The 21,103-nt window shown below is 47.9% G+C and overlaps 2 protein-coding genes across 6 annotated transcripts; one reads left to right on the top strand and one right to left on the bottom strand.

The window, feature by feature from the left end:
- Positions 1-59: 59 nt before the first annotated feature.
- On the bottom strand, positions 60-14,693 carry CCDC27 (coiled-coil domain containing 27). Of its 4 annotated transcripts, XR_013393575.1 has the most exons (15): positions 14,574-14,693; positions 14,038-14,138; positions 13,038-13,259; positions 12,740-12,866; positions 11,396-11,527; positions 10,806-10,951; positions 9,376-9,555; positions 8,050-8,280; positions 6,652-6,847; positions 6,000-6,130; positions 4,222-4,299; positions 2,999-3,211; positions 1,526-1,630; positions 480-1,405; positions 60-434 (listed from the first exon to the last, which is right to left on the bottom strand). XR_013393575.1 is itself a non-coding variant. In XM_077931309.1 (14 exons), the coding sequence occupies exons 3-14, from the start codon at positions 13,209-13,211 to the stop codon at positions 1,277-1,279; spliced, it is 1,842 nt and encodes a 613-aa protein (XP_077787435.1). In that variant the 5' UTR covers positions 13,212-13,259; positions 14,038-14,138; positions 14,574-14,693; the 3' UTR covers positions 60-1,276. The 4 variants fall into 4 exon arrangements, 3 of the variants coding, with proteins under 3 accessions (XP_077787435.1, XP_077787436.1, XP_077787437.1); XM_077931309.1 differs by having other exon boundaries at positions 60-1,405; XM_077931310.1 differs by lacking the exon at positions 14,574-14,693 and adding an exon at positions 14,371-14,431 and having other exon boundaries at positions 60-1,405.
- Positions 14,676-20,306, top strand: LOC114602602 (small ribosomal subunit protein bS16m). Of its 2 annotated transcripts, none has more exons than XM_028741020.2 (4): positions 14,676-14,861; positions 15,812-15,836; positions 16,715-16,975; positions 18,032-20,306. In XM_028741020.2, the coding sequence occupies exons 1-4, from the start codon at positions 14,676-14,678 to the stop codon at positions 18,154-18,156; spliced, it is 597 nt and encodes a 198-aa protein (XP_028596853.2). In that variant the 3' UTR covers positions 18,157-20,306. The 2 variants fall into 2 exon arrangements, with proteins under 2 accessions (XP_028596853.2, XP_028596854.1); XM_028741021.2 differs by lacking the exon at positions 14,676-14,861 and adding an exon at positions 14,868-14,970.
- Positions 20,307-21,103: the final 797 nt, after the last annotated feature.

Here is a 21,103-nt window from a genome sequence, read left to right as displayed (position 1 = left end):
TCTACATTAATGCTTGGATGCTGTGCGCCATTTTGATTCAAGGTGGCAGAACGAAACATCACTTTGGCGTGACTTTTCCTGTTTTCTGGGATAGGTTTGGCCACCTCTCGAAATACCATTGCCAACCTTGGGACGAAGGTTTCTAAGATGAGGCATGCATTGATGTTTGAACTCCAGGCGCCATTTGGAATTACCATAGCGTACTGAAACATTTTGGGTATGCCTTCACCCATTTTTTGGCATGAGTTCATACTGCCTCCTGAGATATTGCCACCAAACTTTGCATGAGGGTTCCCAAGTGGGGTGGCAGTGGTTTTTGTTGATGTTTGGATCTGGGCACCAATTAAGAATCCGGAAGGCTGAAATGTGTGTTTCTTGTCACGGAATAGAGGAAATGTGCATTTATTTGTGCCTTACTGAACACAGATAATGACCTGGCCTCCTATTGATATTTATTCCATCAATGTCAAGGGTGGGACCCAACGTTAGTCCTACTCAATAGCAGACTCACTGAAATTAATGGATATGACTAACAGATCCATTCGTTTCAGTGGGTCCGCTCCGATTAGGATTTAACTGGATACAACCCTATAAATATATCTCATCTGAACAGTTACTCCTGAGCAATTTTTACACTTGCGTCAGATTGATGCACAGTTAAAACTTACAGAATTTCTTGCCACAAGGTTATGCCATGAATGCAGACTGCTATATATTTTGGAAAGTTGCTTGTCTGTTCATTTAGCCACCTCTTAAGGTACTGTCACAAATTTGGCACGATGGTTCCTGAGATCAAGGAGCAAGTTTTCTTCCATGTCTGGATACAGCCAGACACCTTTGGAATCACAATGGAGGACTGAACCCTGCACTGATTTCAAGCACTGATTTAAAAACTGCACTGGTGTGTGTGTGTGTGTGTGTGTGTGTGTGTCTTAGAATTCCTACACAACACGAGGTACGAGGCCCCTAGCAATAAAATTAAAATAAATAACGTGGTTTTGGAAGTAGTTGCTACTGCTGAGTCTTCAAGCTATATTGTGACGATATGACATGACTGCTTCGGTGGTAATGCAAATTATTAGCAACTTACACCACTAGTAGGAGCAGGTTTCTTGCAAAATAAGAGGAAGCGGCAAGTGGGTCAGAGAGAGAAACTAAACATTACATGCAATCATTTAATTGGAGTCAGGAAAAGGAATTATAAAAGATGACCAAGAATGGATCAAGCCCCAGTTAGGAAAGAATGTGAAGAGGAGAGACTTTAGCTTTCAAATCTCTATCTGCTGGAACTCTTTTTCTTAGAGGTAGGGATTGGAGGGAGCGGTTCGGAGGCGCCCAGAGCTGGGACTTTCACCCCTTTCTGTTTCAGCAACTGGTAAAAGTCTAGACGGTCTGTTATTATTTTCTGGAAGACAGATCCACAGAGGAGCTTTCTGTTAGAAATGGAGGCAGCTATTCCATTCCCCCATCCTGCTTCTGCATTGCAGCCACAGTGACAATCTGACTTCCACATGGTTACTTTTACCTGTAAGGACTCTAAAACTTCATCGTCTGTGATTTCGGCCTGGGGAGACTTGATGCCAGGGGTGCTGTAAGTTGCCTGGATGATTCTGCTCCGAAACCTTTCAAACTTTCAGTGAAAAGAAGGGCGGGGGAATGAAGTGGACAGTGCCTTAGTTCAAAAATTAGAGAATGTCATTCCTTAGAATCAAAGCTAATGCAGTGAGGCAAAGGTTGCCCCTGGGCAACCTGTTTACATTCGTCCTGGTACATGTGCACAAAGATTCCGAGTACGACCATTGCTTATTCTGATTTCTTTGGGAGAAGGTTGAACAACATTGCACCAAGCAGTCCTTATCCCTCACTTTCCAGTGGATATCCCTGTCACTTTCCTTACAGCAAAAGCTCTGGGTTTTTTCGGAAGTGGGTTTATTGCACAAGAGCACCAAATCCACCAGAGTTGCGCAATCTGGATTTCCCAGCATGCGACTGAATCACACCCCTGAAACAGGGACATTCCAGAAGTGGCCAGGATTCTCAGTCACTGATTTGCGAGAGCAATGTTTCATGCCATTTTCAAATTTGTTTCCATCTCTCAAAGAGCACTAGAAACTTAAATTCAGATTTTTATCCATTTAAAATAGCATGGCTTACCCCAAGGAACTCTGGGAAGCGGGGCAAACGGGGTACAGCCCCACAATAAGCAGCTCACCCCCCACCTGCCTGCCTTCTTGCTTACATCCTGTGGATGGCCCTGGCTGTCCAATTCCTTCTCCTTAGCCCTAGTGTTGCCCTTGTGGAACTCAGCAGGAAGGAGGATGCAGTCAAAACTAGATCTGGCTCTGCTTGTCATTGGCAGTGGCTGCAGCTGTCACTGGCTCTGGTGCCACGTACTGCCTCCCTGCCAGCCCCAATGGGCATCAACCACCAGACTCAGGGAGCTGCCGTTTTGCAGACCGACAGAATTCAGTTCTGTTCCTGAGGTACTAGTGAAAATACTTTGGGCCTGTGTGTAGACATAAACGTACGTTCATAACATTACATGCGCATATGCATGTAAGCATGCAAGCATGCATTAAACAGAGAAGGTCTTGGGTTCAATCCCTGGCAGGTTGCACTGGGCACAAAACTCCTGGAGAGCCTCTGCCAGTAGACATAGACCAGGGTTTCCCAAACTTGGGTCTCCAGCTGTTTTTGGACTACAGCTCCCATCATCCCTAGCTAGAAGTACCAGTGGTCAGAGATGATGGGAACTGTGGTCCCAAAACAGCTGGAGATCCAAGTTTGGGAAGCCCTGGTGTAGACAATACTCAGCTAGATGGACCAACTGCCCTGCCTTTGTTTTAATTGAGTTTAGTAGCGTATTTTTGCACTGCTGTGGTAAAGGGTCGATAAGAAATGCAAATGTTAATAACGGTAATAACAAGGACCTAACAGCAGTAACAGTGGTGGTAGTAGTGGTGGTTGAAGAAGCCCTGTGATCTGTGGAGAAGATTACCCTGGCACTGATGCTCTCCAGAGTGACTCTGGTTTGCAGCTCTGCCCGCTGCAAGATCTCCAGCTGCCTCTGCAGATCGTTCTCCCGGCTCAGCTGGTTCCCAACATGGTGCTGATTCAGTAACAGCTCGGCCTGGAGCCGGTTGACGTTGCTCTGCAAGTCATCAATCATCTGGCTCTTGTCAGTTAGTTTGGATTCCAGATCAGCAAGGTCCTGTGTGGCAGGAGAGGAGAAAGATAGAACTGTTAACTAAGAGTAAGGATGGAGGTTTGGATTTTGTCTGCTTTCTAATGGGAAACTACCTAATTTGCAGTTCCCGGACTAATAAACAAACCGAAACGCAGCTATCCTTTGAAAATCCACACTGCGCCGGATTTTTCTCCAGCCAAACACTGTGCGCAACAATAATTGAAATGTGAGAGGAGAGTGCAAAATGGCTGCTGTGGGGGCACGGCATATCAGAAGATGGCTGCTGTCGTGGGACAGCTTGGGCCAATCATTATCTCTCAGTCTAACCTACCTCAAAGGTAGGATAAAAGTGGAGAGAGGGAGACACGTATACAGCACCTTGGGCTCCTTGGAGGACAAGTGGGATAGAAATGTAGTAATTAATAAAGCAAAAAACAAAACAGAATAATGGCTTGAATGTAAGAGAGGCTGAGGTTGTAGAAACAGGAATGGCGCACGAAAAGCTCAGTCTCTTTTGCAGGTGCCTTAGGAGTTACAGGCAATCACACTGGTGCCCATGGGACCACATTGGAGACCCACAATTAGAACTTAGGAACCTGCTTTGTGGATTCAGTTTGCATTTAGTGGCAAAGCCACCTGATTTGCACTTTCTGCAACAAGAAATGAACTGAAGCACAGTCCAGCCACTGAAATTCACACTTCCCCAAATTTTCCAGTGCAGTTCCCCAGACAGGTAAGGTGTGGGGGGAAATGCATACGCTAGGGTGCAGCGCACCTGCAAATGCATATATATGGGGAAATATAATTTTAAAATGCCTCAAATTAGAGGAAAATGCATGCAACAATGGGCATATTAGGAGAAATTCAAACGGAAATGCTGAGGAAGTTCATGAGGACTCCCCGCCACCCCCGACACACACAAAAAATGCAAACTGATGTGGAAATGTGGAGAAGCGAAGTTTAAGACCGGAAAAAATGAGAGAAACCAAAACTGAGATATTCGCCCTCCCTACTGGCAGGGAGCAGCAACTCACCTGCCTGAGATTGTAATTCTCTCTCTCGATGGAGCCCATCATTTCTTCGTGCTTCCTCTCCTCTCTCAAGTTGCTAAACTAAAATAAAAAGGCAAGCATGATGAAGGGCTCCATTTAGTATGTTTGTTTAGTACAACTCCATTTAGTATGTTCACGGCCCGGCGGAAATCCCAGCTGGAAGGTACAGCCTGTAAGAATACAGGAAGCTTCCTTAGACTCAGCCAGAGCACAGCTGCATCTAACTCAGTATTGCCTTGATTACTTAAACTGCAGAATTCGCTCCCACAGGAGGTAGCGATGGCTGCCAACCAATTATTTAGGGTTAGACCAATTCATGGAGAAGGCTGTCAATGGATCCTAGCCACAATGGCCATGCTCTGCCTCCGTAGTTGGGAGGCAGTAATGCTACTGGAACACCAGTTGCTGGAAACCACAGGAGGGAAGGAGTGCTCTTGTGATTTTGGCCCCTGTGAGAACAGGATGCTGGACAAAATGGACCACCGGCCTGATGCAAGAGCAGGGCCCTTGGTACGTCCTTATGTCTACTCCCATCTGCCAGCAGCTCTGCAGGATCTCGGGCTGGGGACCTTTCCAGCACTGCCTGGAGATGCTGGGGATTGAACCCAGGACAATTCTGCTTGCAAAGCGGATGCTCTACCACTAAGACATGGCAACTTCCTCCAAGTGCCACGTGAACCTCCAGCCAGCCACAGACCTGCCATCTCACCATAAGGCCATGAAGATCTTAGCAGCAAACCTGCTAGAAACATGTAGAGGGGGCAATCCATTCTCTCAGCCCTCTCAGGGACCTAGGAAGTTATCTTATGCTGAGTCAGACTACTGGTCCAACTAGCTCAGTATTGGCTGCATGAATGCCAGTGGCTGTCCAGGGTTTCAGAGAGGAGGCTGTTCCAAATCCTTATCTGGAGATAGCGGGGATTGAACTGGATCCCTTTTCTTTCTCCAGTTAATTTTTATCTATTTTTACAAATCCATAATGAATTAAACAACTTTAATACAGTGGTACCTCGGGTTACAGATGCTTCAGGTTACAGACTCTGCGAACTCAGAAATAGTACCTCGGGTTAAGAACTTTGCTTCAGGATAAGAACAGAAATTGCGCAGCAGCAGTGGGAGGCCCCATTAGCTAAAGTGGTACCTCAGGTTAAGAACAGTTTCAGGTTAAGAACTGACCTCCAGAACGAATTAAGTTCATAACCCGAGGTATCACTGTACAACTTTTTAAAAAATAAATAAATAATGGCTTCCCAGATGTGCCAATACTTAACCCTTATTGCTGCTTATATTTCATAATTATCTCTAATTCACAATTTCCCCCTTTTGTACTTGTCCATTCATTTGTCAATTCCTGCTTGTACATTAGTTAACATTTCCAATGTTATGAAGTGAGGATTGCTCATCCGTTTATCAATCCACATTAACCCATTAATTATTATTTCTGAAACAAAACCTTCATTTCCCTCCATCTGTGTATATAAAAAACTTAATCATTCCCACTCTGTAGTTGTTTTCCATTCGATTCTTAATTTGTAACAAATTCACATCAAATTAATTTGAATTCCCTACATCTTTAAAAGTGTCCTGGAGTGGAGACCTTCCTTACAGAAAGCAGGTGCTCAACCACTGAGAAACGGCCCCCTCCTCACCATCTCATGCATTCAGCTATTTAAGAGCACGCCTTAAAAAATTACAAGAATTCTCAGCCTTCCCCGCAATCCAAACCCAGCAGAACTGTGTAAACCCCCCAATCAACATACTTTATTAGACATGGCTTCCAGCTGAGCTCCCCGCTCCCTCAGCTCCTTCTGCAATGATTCTCGCTCTGCGTGAGCTTTCCTGAGCTGGGATGCCTCAAAGGATAGCTGCCTTTGCAAGGAAGATATCGCGCCTAGGGAATCAAAAGAAAAGCCCGTGAATGTGATCGAGGCCACCCAGTATGGATCGCCAGAAACTCTCCACTAGCACGAACCCTCTGAATTAACAAGAGAGGGACCTGCAAACCAATGTTGCTGTTTTGCTTTTGCCTTCTTGCAGGCATGTTCTCGTCCAATGGACAACCAATCCCAATCCCAGGAAACTCCATTCCATTCCCTGTGCCCTGGTTTTCTTTTCTTTTTCCAACCAACACTCAGCAATCCATGGTTGCTAGGCACGCTCAGCTCTCATTGGGCTCTTGAGGAGGTCACCCGCTTAGGATTCCAAAATGATTGTTTTGCATTTCACCTAACCTCAGGGTTCCACTGAGCATGCTCACAACTCCCTCTTGTTTCTCAGTGGCCTCACCTTAGTTCCATTTCAATCAGTGCCTACAATGTGAGGTTGCCTCCAGAAGGGGTGACTCTTGGTTCCCCAAGGAAAATATTAGCCAACCCATTTCCATATATAACCATCTCAGCTTTCCAAAGTTACCTGTGGCCATGTCATAATTGCATTTCACTTTCTCCAGCTCTTCGTACAGCTCGTCGTTTATCCTCTGGAACTTGAGAAGCTTGATAAAAAGGAGCTCCTCTTCCGATTCTTCCATTTGCACTTCTTCGTAAGACCCACTTTCCACACGCATCTCTTCCTCGCCCTCCAAGCGTACCTTTTCCTGTATTTCAGAGTACTGCGCAGAGAGAGCGCAAAGAAAGACTGGGATGCCAAAGTAAGGGCATGGGAGAAAGCCAATTTCGTTCGCATTTTAACAGGAAACTACCCAATCCGTACTTCTCAAAGCAACACGTGAGCTGGAACACAATTAGCCTTTGAAATCTGCACTTCTCCAAATTTTGTACTGCGGCTCTCCAAGCAAGAAAAGCATGCAAAATATGCACACCCTAAGGAGAAGATTTGCATAGAAATGCATACCTTACTGAAAACAGCATTCAAAAATGCATTATAGTAGGGGGAACTGCATTCCCCCCCCCCAAAAAAAAGGGTATGTTAGGAGAAATCCACACTAAAATACTGGTGAATTCTCATGAGAATTTAGGGGTTGTTGGGGGTTTTTTCCCCTTCAAAAGTGCAAATTGCTGTAGAAATGTGCAGAACCAAATTTACAACTGGAAAATGAGGAAACTGGCCTCTGCTAGGTTCCTCTACTCAAACGTTTCCCCTTCTTCCTCCATTTTCCCTGCCTGGATTAGACCTTTTACTCACCAACGAGGCAGAACTTTAGGGTACAGGTCCTGGGACCCCACAGAGTGAACAGATGGGCCCCCGTTAAACGCAGCAGCAGGTCGGACCACATTTGGAAGTAAGCAAAGTGATGAGGATGACTTAGGCACATAAAACCTTTCTTAAACCAAGCCAGAAGCTTGCTCCACTTTGTTCAGCATTGTCTACATGGACTGGCAGCACCTCAAGAGGGTGACCTGGAGACACTGGGGATTGAACCTTCTAAAGGAGTAGGGTCCTTAAGACCAGAGTCTAAAACCACCTAACTTCACCACTGCTGACTCTGACCCTGATAAGGAGGGTGCCAGCCAGGTCAGTTTGGACACTAGAGAATGAGGTCTTCCTGTGGCCTAGGGGAAAGGCAGGATAGCAAGGGAAAGGGACTCCCAAGGGCCAGGTAGGCAATCCTGGGGGCCACAACTGAACCACAGGTCAAAGGGTGCCCATCTCTAGCTTGGGGAGGGGGCAGGGTTCTGCCCAGCCCCATAGACATTCTGTACTTCTGCAAATCTTTGTGTGTTCCCCATACCTGCAGAAACTTCCCCTCTTTTGTGCGGACGGTGCTGTTTCGGCTCTATGGACACCAGAGCTTGGGAAACGAATGTGCTACGAGTGTAGAAAAATTTCTCCCCGACTGGTCTTTGGGCTTACCTCTTTCTCCAGCTGCTCCAGTTCATTCTGTTCCTTCAGCAGCGTCTTGCTAAGGAGAGCCATATTGGAGTCCACCTGTTTATCTGTCTGGGCCAGCTCCAATTTCAACCTCTCCAATTCCTGCCGAAATTCTTCCGGGATGCTCTTCTGCTTCATAAGGACCGGCAGAGAGACACCTCGCCTGCGCAGGTTTGGGTCGCTCACTTGCACCGTAAGTTTTTCTTCCGGTTCCTTTTAAGGAGAGGGATAAAAGATTCAGAAGGCGCTGAAGCTGGAAACTGAGGGCGCAGCCCTCCAGTAACTTGGGGAAATGCTGCTAGAACTTGCAAGGTTATCTCAGAACTGTTGTAGGAAATACTGGGCACAGAGGATGCAAAGCATAGGAAGCATAGGGACTCTGCCGGCCATTGACTCTGGCTGTGCCTGCCACTGGCTTTGGCGCCACCTACTGTTGGCCTCCAGGCCTTCCACCCTACCAATCCCAATAGGCACCAGCCACCACTGAGGGCGAATCCACCAAGCATATCTCCAAGCATTTGCCATTAGCACAGAGGCTGTGCATTCACTTGCCCTGCTCTCCCTTTAGTTGGATTGCAAAGTAAGAGCCCCTGGCACATATAGAGGCTTACAGAATTACACACAGACAGCCAATGTAGTGTCGTGTGGTTCGGGATCCTTCTTTTCATAGAACTGCAGAGTTGCAAGGGACCTCGTGAGTCATCTAGTCCAACCCTCCACAATGCAGGAATCAGAGAATCATAGAATTGTAGAGTTGGAAGGGACCATGGGGATTATCCAGTCCAACACCCTGCAATGAGGTAGCTGCCAGTGGTCCCCCATGGCTCATATCCACTAGGAGCCTCTCTGTGTTCAGTGCCTTGGATCCAATTTTTGTGGCGCTCCCTTCCAGTTGAGGTCAGGCAGGCCTGTTGAATGTCCAGTGCTTAGTGATTTTTTTCTTTTCCAAAGATTATCTCAGCAGGTCGTTCAAGTGAATGCTGATTTCATAGTTTTAACTCACATTTAGTCTTACTGTATAGTGGTTAAGCGACATGCAAATTGTTGAAATGAAAATTTAAAAAACAGTGGTTCATGTGCCAAACTAGGACCCGGGAGACCCGGGTTCAGATCCCCACTTGGGTGTGAAGCCTGCTAGTTAACCTTGAGCTAGCCTCAGCCTCTCAGCTTAACCTACCACGCAGGGCTGTTGTGAGAGTAAAATGTGGAGCAGGGGAGAACCACGTATACGCCAATCTCAGCTCCTTGGAGGAAAAGCAGGACAGAAAGGCAGTAAATGAATAAACAAATAAGAAGGACTGGGCCAACCTTCTGGGCGGGTCTCTCCACTGGGGCGAGCTCACCCCCCTGCTGGGCCTGGTCCAGCTGCATCTGCATCACTTCCAGCTCCTCCCGGAGGACTGAGATCACGTCATCCTTCCGGACGCTCTCTGCTTCGCAGTTGGCAAGGCGGACGAGTTCTGCTTCCATCTTTTTCAAAGTTGTATCCTGGGGGGAGGGGGGGAGATATGAGAACAGCCAGGTTGAGACCTCAAAGACACTTCCTACAGTTGCATGACATGGGTGCCCCACCAGGGCAATAAACACTTTGTCCATTTACATGGCAAGGGTGGGGAACCTCAGGTTACAGGCCAAATGCAGCCGCCCAGGCTGCTCTTCCTGGCCCTTGCAGCACTCCTCGGCCATTCCCCCTTACTGGCCCTACTCTATGCCCTCCTTGAGAGTTTCTGCCTGGCTGGAAGGTGTTCCAGAGCTCGGTTCATGCCTCTTACTTGCCTTGGCAGAGTATGGAGAAATGGATGCTTCTGTATAGAAGCCCTGCTGGAATGTAGGCTGCTGTGCAAAGGGAAAGAGCTGCCCCCACTGCCCTGCCTATTTTCCACCTCTGGCTGTGCCCCCTGCTGGCATGCGGGCCCCGCAGAAGGCTCCCCACAAGGGAATGTGGCCTCGAGCTGAAAACAGGTGCCCTTGACTGTTATATGGTGTAGGGAGGGAAGACAGCCATGCTCAGATACAAGGAAGACTACTGATGTAGCCCAATATTTTTGACTCTGACAGGCAGACAATCTCCAGGAGCCAGAGATCTTTCCATCAGCTGTATGTTCCCAAGCCCCAATTCATCATGCCGACTTGGGTCTATAAAGGCCCGTGTAGTTCAGGACCCCTATATCTTTCAGAGCGCTTCTCCTGGTGTTGAACCTACTCAGATCCATTGACCTGCACCAGAAGGCCCACTTTCGGGTGCCTCCCTGGAAGGGCACGTAGTGGAAATTGTAGAACTGTATATGCTTTGATAAATAGCCTACACATGGTATAAAAACCTGTAACTAGAGAAGGATAGCTCTATTACTCTGGCTGTATTAATGTTTGTCTGATGGAGAGCAGGCTCCAATATGGCAGGCATGCTTTCCGCCTGAGAACGGGACTTAGTTTCCATGCACCTGTAAAACTAAGGTGAGGGCATGGCTCTATATAAGCCTGTGTAATTCATAGGCTTGCAGTTTCCACTTTTGCGTTCTCCCCAGAGGCTGTTGCTGTGACCAAGTAAAGTTGCCTTAAACATCACAACAGTGTGGTTATACTGAAGAACTCCACTACAGGCATGAGTCCCCCCCATGCTCAGCATCCAGGGTACCAGGATGGGCCTGGCCAGTGCCAGTGCTTTCCAGTAAGCCTTGCACGGCCCAGTTCCCTGCTCCCTTTCCTCTGCCAAGCTGCTTTGACAGTTACATCCTTACCTTTTCCTGCAGCAGACTGACATACCATGGGATTCTGCTTCCTTTGCGGATTTGGCTTTTCGGGTAGACGTCGCCTGTGAAGCCCTTGGTGAAACTTTTCCACTTAGGCAACCCAGACATGCTCTGAGTAGATGAGGCCGGACAATCTGTGCGCGCAATGGCAACGGAGTGGAGGAGAGAAAGGCACCGTCAAGGTAGTGCTATGGATCATCTCCGACGCTAGTCCTGAATCTGCTGGGATGCGACTGAAACCCACACGGGTCTAGCAATCGTCTGGAAGCACCCAGGGTGCCATGGGCAATAGTGGAGCCCTTTAACGATACATTTAATACATTGACATTATAAAAAGAAGGCTGTCTTGGGATGTACCGCATCGGAAGGCTAGAAATCGTCCAGCTCAGTTGCCTGAAAAGAGGCGAGTTATAGCAGCTGAAACGAAAGCACTGCAGTTTTGTTTAAACATAGCAAAAGCTGCCTGCCCCACACCCCTTTCTGCATAGTCCTGAGATGTAAACTCCGGTTTGCAGCAGGAAGGGGAGGGGAGGGAAGGGATCTGTGTGGGAACCAGCAAGTCAGACAAAGGCACTCACATCTGAGGCAGCTCTTTGACTCAAAGATATCTGGTCTCTGAAGTATCAAGTTCCATTCTTCCAAGGAGAGCTGGGAGGACAGACTTATGGTGCTGATGTTGCAAGGCAGGTGGCCTTTGGTTATCTCATTCCCTGCAAGGAGAAGGAGGAGGAGGAAGGAGACGGTTACATGGGTCTTTCACACACACAGTGCATGGAAATCGCCAACAACGGAGGCACCACTTTTCCAGTTTAGACAGCATGCAGCAAATCACAAAACAAAACCTTCAGCTCTCAGCAGGTTGCTGGATGATCACAACTCCCCTCTTCCCTGACCACTGGCCATGATAGTTGAGGCTGGTGGGAACTGAAGTCCAGCAACATCCTGGAGGACCACTGGTTCCCGAAGAGACATTTTGGACGCAAGAAGATTATGGAAGAGGGGCAGGTTAGAGTTACAACAGCACTTAGCAAGCTCAGGAGTCGGTTATCTGGAATGTACGTCAACATCCTGACAGTTCAAGTAAGATTTTCTTGAGTTCAGTTAGGATGCCTTCTTGATTGATGATGGATGGAAAGGTGCTCATTAAAGTACTTTGATGACTGCTTGCTCCTAGATACTGCACACATCTCACCTGCTTGAGTGCAGCCCCCAGAGCAGGGTGGGGAACCTTTTTCATCCCAAGGGCCACATTTCCTTTTCAGCAACCTTCTGGGGGCCACATGCTAGTGGTGGGTGAGGCCAGAGGCAAAACTGGGTGGAGCAATAAATTTAAACTTTACTTTTGCGGTAGACTAGTCTCTATAGGCACCCCCACACCTCTCTCTATCCTTCCTGTGTGTTGACGAGGGTGGAGTGTAGGACTAGGACAGAGTTTCCCAAACTTGGGCCTCCAACTGTTTTTGGACTACAATTCCCATCGTCCTTGACCACTGGTCCTGCTAGCTAGGGAAAGGAAAGGAGATGTTAGCAGAGTACAATGATGCATCTCAGCCAGACAAAAGCACACATGCAGGTACACAACAGGGGTGTGGGCTGTGAACAGGATGTAGCCTGGAGAGAGTCCCAAGGGCCCAAAAGAGAGGCTTGAAGGGCCACCTTTGGTGCTGGGCTGAGGTTCCCCATCTCTGCACTACAGAAAAACACAGCCCATTGCTCCACCTAACTCAGGGATGGGGAACCTGCTGCCTTCCATATGTTGTTGGACTCCCAGCTCCCACCACTACTTACCATTGGCCATGCTGGCTGGAGGCTGATGGGAGTTGCAGCCCAGCAGTGCCTGGATGGAGAACCATAGGTTGGGGAAAGCTGTCCTCCAGCCCACTGGCTTCCCACAGAGACTGCCTCTTCCTCTTGAGCCTTACCAAGGTCAGATGTTGAAGTAGCTCTGTGGCTGTACCTGGGGCACCCAGGGCGCATGCGGAAGGATTTCCACAGTTCCTCCTCGGGCGTGTAGGGAGACCTTGTAGGGCTCGCCAGCTGTTCCTTAGCCTGGGGAAGGAGAGGAATTGAGGGTGCAAAGGAGACAAAAAAGGAGGCGCCACATCGGCAACCTCTGCTGTTAATGACATCATGCACTGAGCAGGCAGGGCTGGACTAAATAACGTCCAGGGCCCTTTCAAATTCGTGCTAGGATTCTGCTCGTATCAAGGCTTTGCCTACCTGCTTCTCATAGTACTCCCTCACTGCTTGGCCTGCTTTGCTGGAGATGGTTTTGCCGCTGGATGGAGGAGTCCACACCGGATTGTTCTGCTGCGACTGCTGCCGCTGCTTCCGGTTGCTCATTTCCTGCAGCACTGTGAAGCTCTTCCTCATCAAGGTGTCACGTTTCTCCATGAGGGCAGCGGCTCAGTTGCTCCCGTTGCAATAAAGGGGTAAAGAGCCCTGCAAAGTTTAAAAGCCCGTTATGAGAAAAAGAGACCTTCTTATTGTCAGATGGGGTATATAGGACTGAACAAAGACTGTGAGCCTATGCACACTGTGTCTGTGGATAGACACCCCCCCCACACGCCTACTGAACATGAGTGGGACATACTTCCGACTGAGACGAGCTTGGCTGCTGGATCAGGCCAAAGGCTAATCCAACCTGGACCACACACTTGTCATCTGAGGCCCTTCTCTACATCCCCCATCCCAGAAAAGTTTGGAGGGTGACAAGAGCCGGGCCTTTTCTGTGGTGGCTCCCCGATTGTGGAACACTCTCCCCAGAGCCATCATTACATGTCTTTAGGCACCAGACAAAAACATTATTCTTTACCCAGGCCTTTAGCCACTAAATAACCTCTAGCCTGTGGAAAGTGTGTGGGAGAGGACTGTGATGATGACTATTGCCTTATTAGGCTGTCTGCACGTATGCTTTTTATGTTTTTTATCATGGATGTTCTGTAATGTGTTTTTAATGTTGGACATAGCCCTGGGATCTTTTGATAGCTGGCGATATAAAAATTGAATTCATAATAATAAAAGTCCAAAGTCCTGTCTTTGGAGTGGCCAACCAGAAGCCCCTGGGAAGCCTGTCAGCGGGACCTGAGTGAAGATATACTCTCTCCCAGCAAAAGGTATTCAAGAGGTCTACTGCCTTCGACAGCAGAGCACAGCTGTCTAGTAGCCACAGGTAACCTTATCCTCCACAAATAACATCACTTCCACTATTAAAGCTTACCTTTGAGTAAATGCAGTTAGGAACGTGGCATAAAGCAATCTATTTCAGGGCCGCAAGGTTTAGTGGCTAGATGAACCAATCAAATGTTTTTGTCGATCCGTCTGGAAAGACAAATTATAAAATGGTGGGGCTGAGTCAACAAGGAGAGACCCACATTTATTTCCTTTTCCAGCTGTTTTCGATGTGCTGGTATGTTCTAACAACTGGAAAAGAAAGTGGGGGGGAGTTTTTTTAAGCACCTATATCAAGGTTTGATGATGTGCATAGTTATTTAAATTCATCAATTAATCCATTAAAAAGAAGTCAATTTAATATGTTTGGGGTGCTTTAAACCTCGCAGTGGGTTGGACCCTGGGAAAACCTTCCAACTACGATTCTATGCAGGCTACCAGCGCACGCATGCGCATCGGAAGCCGGCAAGCGCAACAAATGCGAGGCCAAAGGGGCGTGGCCAAAAGGCAGAGGCGGGGCCTGTTCTCTTATTCTCTCTCTTGGCCTTTCGCTTCGTTCTCCTCCTCCTCCTCCTTCCCCCTCACCTGCCAAGGGGCCACGGGGCGCGCCCTCCCCCGGCTCTCCGGCCGCGCGAGCCGGAGCCCGGCTAAGGAGCGCGCTGGCTGGTTCCCTGCCTGCGCGGCCTAATGCGGTTGCTTAGCAACGCGGAAGCGGAACTACAGCTCCCGCCGCCCTCTGGCGCATGCGCTTCGGCGTCGTGTCTTTTTTTTTTAATACACCGAGTTCTGATTGGTCGCCTCTCCCACGCTCGTTGCGCCGCATGCGCGCGGCCGACTCGGGCTCCTCACGTGGTTTCCGACCTCCAGGACCTTGTAAGTAGCGACTCTACGGTTGTCGCTTGGAGGGGAATTGTGGTCGTGTGAGCGCGCCGAGTTGCCTTGCGCGGGTTTGGGGAATGGCAGCTAAGGGCTCAGGCAGCAGGTGCAGCTCGCCACGCGGGGGAGAAGCCGGCTGCTTCAATCAGCCCCTTTTCTCGGAACCATGTGGACTAGCGCCTTACTTTATTTTGAGGGGAAGGAGCGTAGCTCAGTGGTTGAGCATCTGCTTTGCATCTGGAAGGTCCCAAGGTCGGGAGTGTACGCTATGTGAGACCTTGCAGAGCCGCTGCGGATAGATAACTACTAAATTGAGGGTCGCCGCCTGTCCTCTATAATACAGGATTGTCCCGTATTTCAGTGTAAAATGCTCTCTCTCTGTGTGTCTCTCTCTTACTCTGCCAAGTTAGGTATCCTCTCCAAATGCATGTGTTCGAAAGGGTGTGAGAAAGGTCATGTATTTAAGCTGTGGGTAGCCAAGCACAGACAGATTGACAACTTCGTGGGTGTGTGACAAATTTCAGAGGCGCCAATAGATTGTAATAGATTGCTTTGAATTCACTTCAGCACCAGCTGGAAAAAAATAACCCCCCCCCCCAACTGCTCTGCCCCATCCTGTCCTATATTTTGCCAGAACAAAGGTGGCAGTCCTAAATGGACTGGTGGTCTGACTGTATAAAAAGAGCTGTCTACAGTTCTGGGTTAGGAATAATTGAGGAATTGACCACAAGGATTCTGTGTTCTCATTCCCTGGGCCTAACTCCTATTCCACATCCCCCTCTCTCGTTTATTTTAGAATTGCAGAAATTTAGGTAGCCTGGTTCCTCATTTCATAACTGTAAGCTGATGGCGCTTTTTTGTTTGTTTTAATATGAGTGTTGGGATCTGATTTGTTACTACTGAGTGTTGGGATCTGATTTGTTACCTCTGTTTCCCCTTCCGTACAGGAACCAGACATCATGGTTCAGCTGGGTAAGTGGGATTACCGTATTTTTCACCCTATAGGGCGCACTGGCCCATAGGGCGCACTTTTTTTTGGGGGGGGGGAATAAAGGGAAAAAAATTATTCCCCCCCCCCCGAGCTTGCTGGGCTGGGGGCGGGGGAAGCCCCAGCTTCCCCCGACCCCAGCCCCCAGAACGGGTCCGGGAGCGACAGCGAGGTTGCATTCAATGGTACCATTGTTTAAGGGACGTGGGTAGTGCTGTGGTCTAAACCGCTGAGCCTCTTGGGCTTGCCTATGAGAAGGTTGGCGGTTCGAATCCCCGTGACAGGGTGAGCTCCCGTTGCTCGGTTCCAGCTCCTGCCAACCTAGCAGTTCGAAAGCACGCCAAAAAGTGCAAGTAGATAAAGAGGTACCGCTCCGGTAGGAAGGTAAACGGCATTTCTGAGTGCTGCTCTGCTTTGTGGTCCGTTGCGCCACATGACCCGGAAAAACTGTCTGCAACAAACGCCGGCTCCCTCAGTCTGTAAAGCGAGATGAGCACTGTAACCCTAGAGTCGTCTGCGACTGGACTTGGCTGTCAGGGGTCCTTTACCTTTACCTTTTTTTTTTACCATTGTTTAAAGACTGAAACGACTTAAAAATTAACTGTAACTAAACAGATATTTGGTACTTCTAGGCGGGGTGGGGTGTAAAAACAAAAATCAGCATTTATGAGTGATATATATTGCAGATGAAGAAAAGCACTATGGAGTTGGTGGTCATCACTGCCTCCATTGGGAGCGAGTTCTACAGCTTAACTGCTCTGTGTAAAGAAGTATTTCCTTCAGCTTGTTTAACCACTGGAGGGAAATCTTCAATAAATGCAGGGTTTCTGTTGACATTGCCTTTGCACGGTCTCCCTTCCAGGGCACTGCCTCCTGAAAAAGTACTACAACGCGCATACCGTCATCCGCTTTGCTATGGGTGGCTGCGCCAACAGGCCTTACTTTCGGATCGTGGCTGCACAGAACAAGCGAGCCCGGGACGGGAAGCACCTGGAGCAGATTGGGTGCTACGACCCGCTTCCCAACGACCACAATGAGAGGATCGTTGGTGTGAACTTCGAGCGGCTGAAATACTGGATTGCCAATGGCGCCCATCTCACCAAGCCCGTCGAGAAACTTCTGGGTAATGCCATCTGGTTTCCTTCTTTTTTGGGGGGGGGGGGTGTTGCTCCTATTTTGTTGTCGCTTTCTGTGTTCCCTTACTTAGATTGACATTTTGCTTGTTGAACAAAGCATTTATACAAAAATTAAACGTGGTTTATATTTTGAATGGTTTCCCCACCATGCCAAACTCCTGCATTATTATAACCTATCCTTGTGGTGGGGTTTTGCTGAATAAAATTCTGATTATTGTACAGTTATCCATTGAACTTAGGCAGTTCCTGATAATGATGATTCGTAAAATCATACGAGGGTATAAGGGGCCCCAGGGCGCCTCCAATTCAACTACCTTCAATGCAGGAAATTTTTTTCTTAATCCTCCCATTTATTTTTAAGCTGAAAATTTGCCCGGGGGAACAAGTGGAACGGAAAGCACAGCGTGCTTCCTGATGTCACGGGCAACCAGGCAACCAGTTCTTTCACAGCTTTGCGCTTAAGCCTAGGGTTGGGGAAGGTGTATCTTTTTGGACTCCCAACTCCTATTATCCCTAACCATTGGCCATTGGGTCAGATGCGAGTTGTAGTCTTAACAGCAGCATGCACCCCTGACATATGACTGCAAAATAGTCGGTACATTTTCTGAAGGCGATGAACTCCAGATTTTGTGTGTCCTGACTCTCCCCACCGTGCTATGCTTTAGACAGTTGACCTCGAGACCTAATGCAGGGAAGGAGAGCTTCAGAACCAGGGATCAAATGTGGCCCTCCGAATTCTGCCTAAGCCACATCCCCTCACTGCCCCTGCTTCACACTCTCAGGTGTCTGGCTTGAACTCTGATAATGCCTCTTTGCTTAGCTTCCTGGATGGAGGATGGGGAAAGCAGCCTATTGTGCAAAGGTAATAACTGCACAAAGTGCTCCAGCCGCTTTTGCCTCTGGCCTCCCGCACCATTCATACATGCCCCCTGGAAAGTTGACTGGAAGCGAATGTGACCCATCAGGCTGAGAGAGGTTCCCCCACCCTTGCCGTGAAGAGTATAGACAGCAACAACAAAGTGCCTTTTCTTTTCCCCGCCCAGGGCTTTCTGGATTCCTCCCCCTGCATCCGATGACCATCACAAACGCCGAAAGAGTGAGGAAAGCACAAGCCCAGCAGGCTGAGAGGGCTGCTCAGGAAGAAACAAGCCCAACTCGGAATGAATAAAGAGCAAAGTGGGGGGCTCTCACTACCAGCTCAGAAGGCAGTGCCAGGATGAAGGACCGGCTGTTGTGCAGGAGGAGCGAGCAGACACAGGCTCTGTCTCTCTTTGCAACATGATAGAGCTGCAGCCGCCTTCAGGTTTGGTGACGTGTGGCCCGCCAGATGCTCTTGGACCCTCCTCAACCCCTGCCAGAATGACCAGTGGGCAGGGATGGTGGGAGCTGGAGCCCACTTCCACCTGGAGGGCTGCAGCTTTCCCACCCCATGGCCTAGCTCACAGCCTGACTCGACATAAGCGTTGTAACACCTGCTAAGAGAGGTACTTCCAGAAACGTGGGATGGGAGCCTTTGCAGGACTGCAACTCCCATTATACCTGTCCACTGCCTTTGCTGCCAGTTGGGCATTAATCATCATCCAACCATCCACAGGTTTCCTGCTCCCATCTTTAAAAATTCAGTTCTTTCTCCATCTCTTGGCCAGATTTAACGCTTCTCTGGTGTCTGCAGAGTCACTGCCTTGTGAGATACTTTATTGGGGGAAGGGCTTTCCTCCTGGACCACTTTGGCAGAGGAATGTTAATGGACTGATGGGAGGGAAGGGAAGTTTTCCATCTACGCACCTGCCTGCTGATCTACCTCCTCCCACTAAAAAGGTGCAAAATTCAGCTTTCTGGTAAATAAAAAAAAAAAGTTCCTAGGTCTTGGTATGTTGTATATATGAAAGTCCGAGGAGGCCTAAGAAGAGGTGTGTCTGGCAAAACAACAAAATCATTTGCAGGGGTTAGTGGATAAGATTTGAGGGCCCTGGCCACCTCTTGGCCATGGCAAGCGGACTAAACAGTACTAAAGAATCATAGAATTATAGACTTGGAAGGGACCCTGAGGATCATCTAGTCCTGCAATGTAGGAATAAGCTGATGTCCCATATGGGGCTCAAACCTGCAACCTTGGCACTGTCAGCACCATGGTCTAAGTAGTCTTGCTTTGTGGGTTTCCTCCTCAGTGGTAGAGCACATGCTCTTTTTCTTTTTGCATTTGGCAGATCCCAAAGGCAGATCAGTTTGCAAAACGGCTTTTATTATTTATTTTGTGAAATTTATACATAGCTTGAATGACTTTTTTTTAAGACCTCAAAGCGGTTTGCAAAAAGATAGAACAAAATCAATAAAAATTTACAGCTTCGCTTTAAAACATACAAAGGTTAAAATAGTAAAACAGTTTAAAGTTACTTCAACTTTCTAAGCATCTGGGTAGGCTGGTCTAAACAAGAATGTTTTTATCAGACATTGAATAACATGAAGGCTCAATCTCAAAAGGCAGGGAGTCCCAAAGTGTAGGTGCTGCCATAATGTGCAACCGAATTCTTACAAAAGCAGAGTCAGACCATTGGGCCCATTCTCTCTACACAAGTATTTCTCAAACTTGGGTCTCCAGCTGTTGTTGGGCTCCAACTCCCATCATCCCTGGCTAGCGGGACCAGTGGGCAGGGATGATGGGAGTTGTAGTCCAACTACATCTGGGGACCCAAGGTTGAGAAACACTGCACACTGACTGGCAGCACCTCTGCAAGGTTCTCTCCCAGCCCTACTGGGAGATGCCAGGAATTCATAGCATCACAGAAGTGTATAATTTATACCTTCTGCGTGCAAAGCAGATGTTCTGCTAGCAGCTGGCAAAGGAGGGGTAGAACACTCCCTTAGAATGTAAGAACTTTGCTGATGCAAATCGAAAGGGCCCATCTAGTCCAGGGTCCAGTTCAGACTCCCCCTCCCCAAGAGGCCAGCTAGATGCTGACAAGGAGGGGATGAATGAAACCGTTATCACACAACATTGCTTCCAGGCAACTAGGTATTCAGACACATACTGCCTCCGTTACTGGACCTCCGGGTAGAGGGCAATATATAAATTAAATTAATAACAGTATATAGCCAACGTGGCTACTAGCCACTAATTGCTTTATCCTTTGTAAATTTGTCTGAAGGGGAGGGGCTAAATTTGTCTGAAGGGAAGTTCAGTGGTAGAGAATCTGCTTTGCATACAGAATATTACCATCAGTGCTTTGTTAATCACCTAAAGTGTCTCAAGGTGATGTACATGAATGGCCATTCAAAACCAGAAAACGCATTTAAAGCAAAACTCAAACTATACTTAAGACTGATACATGTGGCAAAGACCCATTCACCCTGCTGGGAAAACCAGCCGGAACAAAAATGTCTTCATTTGTTTCAGAAAACGCAGGTGTTAGGCACCTGTTGTAACTCAGTGTGCGCTACTCCAGATAATGGGTGGCTGTTGTGATGGAATAACAGTTCCATTGGGGCATGAAATTCAGGTAGGTAGCCGTGTTGATCTGACGCAGTAGAAACAGCCACTGTCATGCGTCCAACAAATAACTGTGAAAGTGGCAAATAATAATTTTATTATTAAATAATAAATAAAAATCAACAAAAGGGAAAACTCAGCTCAGTACACATTTGAAGATGGATCTGCCAAATTTTCACTTTCTTAAATAACATGCGAGCCATAACACAACTATCTTTCAAAATTCGTACTTATCCACATTGTGCATTGCAGTTCTCACAACAATATATACAGACATGCACATATTATGGGAAAGTGTGCATTTAAAGCTGTGTCCATTTTTTAAATGATTACTTAAATGCAAATAGCTGCAAAAATTGGAAAAAAAATAAGGAACTGAGAGAATCAAAATGGACAGAGCCTCCCATCCCTGTGCTGACAGTTTCAGGTGCCCAGAAAATGTATTTTGTCCACTACGGGTAATAGATTTAAAAACACAGACAGACAGACAGACACATTTTATCCAGTAGATCTGTTTGGCAGCAGTCAGCCAAAATGGGGGCCTCATCTTGGGCAAACGTTGAAGACCAGCAAGTGGTCCTGCAAAAGCACTGCTTTGGAGGCATTGTGAAGTCTTGGGACCACAAAT

This window comes from Podarcis muralis, chromosome 7 (genome assembly GCF_964188315.1).
Source record: "Podarcis muralis chromosome 7, rPodMur119.hap1.1, whole genome shotgun sequence".
Taxonomy (NCBI): domain Eukaryota; kingdom Metazoa; phylum Chordata; class Lepidosauria; order Squamata; family Lacertidae; genus Podarcis; species Podarcis muralis.
Note: the sequence above shows the minus strand (reverse complement) of the source record. Positions and strands in the feature narration are given on the sequence as shown.

What these genes read in the sequence shown, in the direction of transcription:
- CCDC27 (XM_077931309.1), bottom strand. Translation starts at nt 13,211, where the DNA reads ATGGAGAAACGTGACACCTTGATGAGGAAGAGCTTCACAGTGCTGCAG. An exon ending in TGGAGAGACCCGCCCAGAAG is followed by an intron (nt 8,281 to 9,375) that starts GTTGGCCCAGTC and finishes TCTCCTTAAAAG; the next exon opens with GAACCGGAAGAAAAACTTAC. An exon ending in TGGAGAGCATCAGTGCCAGG is followed by an intron (nt 1,631 to 2,998) that starts GTAATCTTCTCC and finishes TTTCACTGAAAG; the next exon opens with TTTGAAAGGTTTCGGAGCAG.
- LOC114602602 (XM_028741020.2), top strand. Translation starts at nt 14,676, where the DNA reads ATGCGGTTGCTTAGCAACGCGGAAGCGGAACTACAGCTCCCGCCGCCC. An exon ending in TTTCCGACCTCCAGGACCTT is followed by an intron (nt 14,862 to 15,811) that starts GTAAGTAGCGAC and finishes CCTTCCGTACAG; the next exon opens with GAACCAGACATCATGGTTCA. An exon ending in GCCCGTCGAGAAACTTCTGG is followed by an intron (nt 16,976 to 18,031) that starts GTAATGCCATCT and finishes TTCCCCGCCCAG; the next exon opens with GGCTTTCTGGATTCCTCCCC.